Source organism: Hydra vulgaris, chromosome 03, assembly GCF_038396675.1.
Source record: "Hydra vulgaris chromosome 03, alternate assembly HydraT2T_AEP".
NCBI lineage: Eukaryota > Metazoa > Cnidaria > Hydrozoa > Anthoathecata > Hydridae > Hydra > Hydra vulgaris.
The window spans coordinates 45,011,722-45,017,500 of NC_088922.1; the positions used below are offsets into that span (position 1 = coordinate 45,011,722).

At 27.7% G+C, this 5,779-nt stretch overlaps 1 protein-coding gene across 1 annotated transcript in view; it reads right to left on the reverse strand.

Annotated features, from left to right (window-relative positions):
* Window positions 1–288: 288 nt before the first annotated feature.
* The window catches only part of LOC100197054 (G protein-coupled receptor kinase 5), a 39,795-nt gene continuing 34,304 nt past the window's right edge, over window positions 289–5,779 (reverse strand). Inside the window, exons 10-17 of the mRNA XM_065793369.1 lie at window positions 5,434–5,471; window positions 5,269–5,358; window positions 3,269–3,357; window positions 3,045–3,164; window positions 2,797–2,934; window positions 2,569–2,706; window positions 2,352–2,489; window positions 289–931 (exon numbers count right to left, since the gene is read on the reverse strand). Coding sequence (XP_065649441.1) covers window positions 878–931; window positions 2,352–2,489; window positions 2,569–2,706; window positions 2,797–2,934; window positions 3,045–3,164; window positions 3,269–3,357; window positions 5,269–5,358; window positions 5,434–5,471 — 805 coding nt within the window. The 3' untranslated portion in view covers window positions 289–877. The remainder of the gene's footprint in view (window positions 932–2,351; window positions 2,490–2,568; window positions 2,707–2,796; window positions 2,935–3,044; window positions 3,165–3,268; window positions 3,358–5,268; window positions 5,359–5,433; window positions 5,472–5,779) is intronic.

Here is a 5,779-nt window from a genome sequence, read left to right on the forward strand (position 1 = left end):
TTTGAATAACGAAATTGGAACGAACAAAATTTGAATAACTGCAGGCTTAAAAAACCGAATAGAATTTACATGATAGTTTTGTTAAAATTTACACAATTAACTTACACAGTAGATGCAGTGAATGTTTATGCATTCAATGAAGGGTTTAGATGGGTTAGGTTAGGTGTCAGGGTTAAAGTGTCGGGTTGAGGATTTTTATCCAGGAGAATTTTTTCCAAGTGCTAAAAGTAAAATGTATACATAACTTTTTTTTGCACCCCCCCCCCCCTGTACATAACTAAACTAAACTGCTAACCACAATAGATTTATTTGTATTTGAATCTAACCATGAATGTACATAGAGTTTCATCAGAAACAATATTTTGAAAAATCCTTTAAAAATAAAATTTTACCATTATGGCGTGTAGAAAAATAAAAAATAAAATATAATGAAAATAAAAAATTTTTTCTTTTGGAATACAAGTATAACTTACAGTATTAGTTGAGAGATTCGGAGCTGAAATAATTACACAACAGATATTCACACTGATTCACGAACATAAACACACACACATATACACATAAAATGTTGACATATAACTGCATGAAATATTGCGTGGAATAAACACAATTACTATATTTAACTTACATAGAAATTCGATTCGAAAATAAGGAATTTTTACTGTACAAGAAAAATTGGGCATAGTATCAACAAAAGTTTTATTGGACATTGTTGTGTCTAAACTCAAAGAGCAAAAATTGATGCTGAGCAATGTTACTTTAACAATCATATGGTAGCACTTAATTGGAAACTAACGTTACGAGAAGCTTAAATTCCCATTGTTTCCCATTGTTTAAAGTTGTCGGCTTCCTCCAATTTTAAAATCCTATTTTAAAATTATCCAGTACTAGATGAAGGCAAGGCGGTATCTGTTACAAACTTTGGAGTACTCTAAAAAAAAATTATTAACAATTAATAACGTTTTAAACCATAGCGTTCTCTACTACAGGCCTATTCATCGTGCAACCGGATTTTTTTGTGGGCTACAAATAATTATTCTTGGAGAAATAGTTTAAAAAAATAAAATTGAAGCAAATGATACTTTTTTAAATTTTAGATTAGTTATACACATAATAAATGACCTAAAACTTAATTTTTAGAAACTAAGTAGTATGAATATAAACTATTCAGTGTGATGAGAATTAAAGTCACTAATAATAAAAATGGTGGCAGAGGAATAAAGAGAAAGAACTAAGTCAATTTGATTAGAAATTGCATCTAAAAGTGTGCAGTCTTGAGAAAAAGGAACACAATAAAGAGCAAAGAGAAAGGGATTGAGTGAAGAGATGCTAAGCAGAAACACATAAAAGAATGGTCAGAGGATTCAAACCTGATTTTCGACAAACAGATAAATTGATGCCTAAGTATACACCCAAGCCAAGCATGTAACCATTGGAGTCTTTGCAAATCAAAAGACAGTAGCCATCAATACTGAGATTCAAAGAAAACAAAAACCGAATCCAAATTAGTCTCACAAAGAGCAAGCAAGTCTGGTGAATTTTGCAATAGGTCAACTGTAATTCAATTGCAATTCAACTTATGGAAAGTTACTTTGAAGACCAAGAAAATTCGTAAAAACATTTATTAAAACAGTTAGGTGGTGTTAATGGTTTTTTTTATGTTTAATATTTTTGGTTACTTTTTAGTCATGGCTTATGTTAAAGAGAACTTGAATCGTTAATATAATCGATAGAACATGGCGTCCCAAGCGATGAGCTATGCAGTTTTTTATGCAGTATGCATTATTTAGATGAACAAAAATAACTGATAAGCAGAACTTAACGTTTTATGCTTTAAGACAACTATCAGCCGTGAATACAGACAAAAAATGTAAACAAAATGTTACAAAAACATAAAATTACAGTAGAATGATTTCAGTTTTTTTTTATTCAATAGGTTTTGACTACTGTATCACGTACAAGAGCCTTCGTATTATTACATCATAACACTCAACCTCGAATATATATATATATATATATATATATATATATATATATATATATATATATATATATATATATATATATATATATATATATATATATATATATATATATATATATATATATATATATATATATATATATATATATATATATATATATATATATATATATATACACACACTTGCACACAACCACCGCATAAAAGGATATATTTGTATAAATAACGCATATATCAGCAAAAATAACAATAAATGTAATAGCATAAATAAAAATAAATATATTAGCATGAATAATGATAAGTTAATAATAAATAAATGAAAATATGAAAGAAAAATTAGGTTAACATTTTAAAAATGAAGTATCACCTTTTTCTTTTTAGAATTAAAAAAGCAACAAGTAGCTTCTTCGTCTTCCTCAGGAGGCGCATCACCAAGTAAATCTGATGTTGGTGTGTTGTTCGGACCCCAGACATTTAATTCTTGGAAACATTCAGTTTCTATCATCTATACAAGCAATAAATGACAATGCAAACTACATATGAGATAAGCAATAAATGGTGATTTGCATACAAGAATCACAAACCTCTTTCTGCCAAGGTATCGCCACAGAACCAGTTGCAAATTTTTTATAGAACAAAGCATCTGTTTCATCTAAGACAACCCCTTTAACAGTAGAAAACTGCTCTATATCAAGTACATCACGACAATATACTGCACGTGGCTGTAGCATATTAAAAAAATTGAAGTAAATTTGACACGAGACTATCTATAAGCTCAAGCTATTAAAAGACAAAAACAAAAGTATTATTACATCTGGTGGAAATGGAGGTTTAGATTTACCAGCTTCTAAAAGCTGCCAATTAATGGTTGAAAAAAATTCATGTTCTTTTATGTGCATAACATCATTATCTCGACATCCCAGCCTGCTGTGCCTGTCTTTTTCTAAGAACTAAACAAAAAAGGGAGTTTATTATAGAAAAAAAGAAAGTTTATTATAAAAAAGGAAGTTTATTAAAAAAAAAAAGAAAGAAAAAAATTCAATTAATCCAAATTTCATACCATTTTACAAATGCTTTTAGCAGCATTGCTAAATTTCTCACTGTATATTTCAGCATCTTCTGTTACTCGCCTTTCCACTTCTTCACGCTTTACTTTCTCTTTTCTTGTGCGAAAAGGAGCCTTAAAAATTTATTCATGTAAATATCATATATTCCAAAATAAAAAAAAGTAAAACATTATTTAATAACTATTTCTAATCATCAAGCTTTATGCATTTAACAAACCTTTCCTTCAATCATTTCATATATAATGCAACCAAGCCCCCACCAATCTGGTGAAAACTTATATCTTTCATTACGAACAACTTCTGGAGCTAAATATAAAGTTTTATTTTAAAGTATTTAACCAGATATGGATCAGGGCAATCAGAATCCTGCTCATTCAGAGTAAACTTTTTTATAGCTAGACTACTACCAGACTACCTTTTTTTTAGTACTTATAAAAGCAGACACAGACTGAGATGTTGAAATAAAAAAGTTATAAACAAATACAACATTTTAAAATATTTCTAGACCTTTCTCTATATTGTAAAATAAACTGATATGCACTAATATAAACTGATATATCAGAATGGTGTGCAAGATAAATTTAATGGGTTTAAAAAAATAATATAAACACAACCAATAATGATTCAGAAATCAAAGATTTGTCACATTAAAATAGCTATCTCCTACGGTGTCAGTACTTACTAAAATGAGGGCTTGGGTAGGCATAATCTAGATATTGAGGATATTTATTATAAAAAAATTTAACTTTTTTTTTTCTTCTACTTTTCTTTCTTTATCTAAAAAAGTGTCTGGGTTAAAGTTAGTATTTTAAAAAATTAAAGTGAGCAGAATATTTTAATACTGTGTAGATCATCTGATGTAACTGGTTCATAAAAAATAATATTTGTATGTATATAATTTGTTACATATGGTGAATCATACTAAGCTGTGTATCTTTATACCTTGCAGACAAAAAAAATGAGATCAAGTTTTTTAAGTTTTATTTTCAAAATAAATGAATAATAAAATTGTTCAATAGAAAATAAAGAGTAAAGCTTAATTTTTAAAATGATATATTGATCAATATCCAGTCACCTGTCCTTGGACTTCTATGCATTTTTGAACACGACGGTTCATACTGTCAATTAATGACTTCAAATAATCCAAGGAAAGTCCGTTCCAAACTTCTTGAATTGCAACCCCCTAAATCATCTAAATTTTTTGGTTTTTTCTTTTCTCCTGCTTTTTTCATTAATCCCCACACATTTTCAATGGGGTTTAGATCTAGTGAATTAGTGGGCCAAGAAGAAACTTTCCATTTATGTTCTGTAAACCACTCAGAAACTGATTTTGAAGAGTGGCACGTCCCCCCATCCTGTTGAAATGTAAAACTCCTCAGGAAAAGATTTTTTAGAGTTGGCTCAGCTTCAGAAAGTATTTCTTTGTATTTTTCACAATTCATAGTGCCCTTTTGTTTGTATATCTGTTTTTTCATCTTCAAAAACTTTTATTCATCGAAATTTTTTCTTTGAAAACCAATGCCTTGGAATTCTCACCCACCTTCATGATTTTATGATTCTAACAATTTACAGTTTTTTAAGTTTTTTATGACTAACAATTTACAGTTTTTTAAGTTTTCTGTTCATTTGCTCTTTAACTCTTTGCTAGTAACTTCCAACTAAAATAGTGGTTGGCAAGAATGCGGAGTCCCGAAAAGGACTCCAAATTTGAAAGTCACAAAAAGATTACTTCTTTCTAGCTTTTGGTATCCAGGAGCTTTAAAATTATAAAAAAGCTTATGGACTACTAATGGGGAAAAAATAAAGACTTATAGGTCAGAAGAACAAACAATTTTCAAAACCAGAGTCCTTGGCTATAATGGCAACAAGGACTCGGAGTCCTTGTTGCCATTATAGCCAACTCCACAAATTATAGTCCTTGTTTGGTTGGTAACTTTCAACTCAAATAGTTAAGTTACTTTCTAGAAACTTCCAACATAAATAGTTAAGTTACTTTCTAGTAACATCTTATTTAAATTGTGGTTGCTTTCAGCTTTCTTGAAAGTATATTTGTTTAAAAAAAAAATAGTTTAGACAAACTTCTCTAAAAAGATTTTTGAAAACAAAAAAAGTTTAAAAATTCAACTAAAAATAACAATAGATTTATACAATATTTTTGAATATTTAAACAATGAATCTTACACACAAACTTTTATGAAAAAATATTTAACTGCATACCCATATATCCCACAGTACCAACACGACCTTTAACAGTTTCATTTGTAGGTACATAAATAGCTAAGCCAAGATCTGATATCCTTGTGTGACCTGTAATGTTGTTATTAAAATTTAGCGAAAGTTTACTATTTTTTTTCAATAAGGTATTTGCTTCTCAAAATTTACCTAAGTCATCAAGGAGTATATTTTCAGGTTTCATGTCCCTAAATAAATAAACATATATATATATATATATATATATATATATATATATATATATATATATATATATATATATATATATATATATATATATATATATATATATATATATGTATGTATGTATGTATGTATATATATATATATGTATGTATGTATGTATGTATATATATATATATATATATATATGTATATACATATATATATGTATATGTTTATATATATATATACATACATATATATATATGTATGTATATATATATATATATACATATATATATGTATACATATACATATATATATGTATATATAT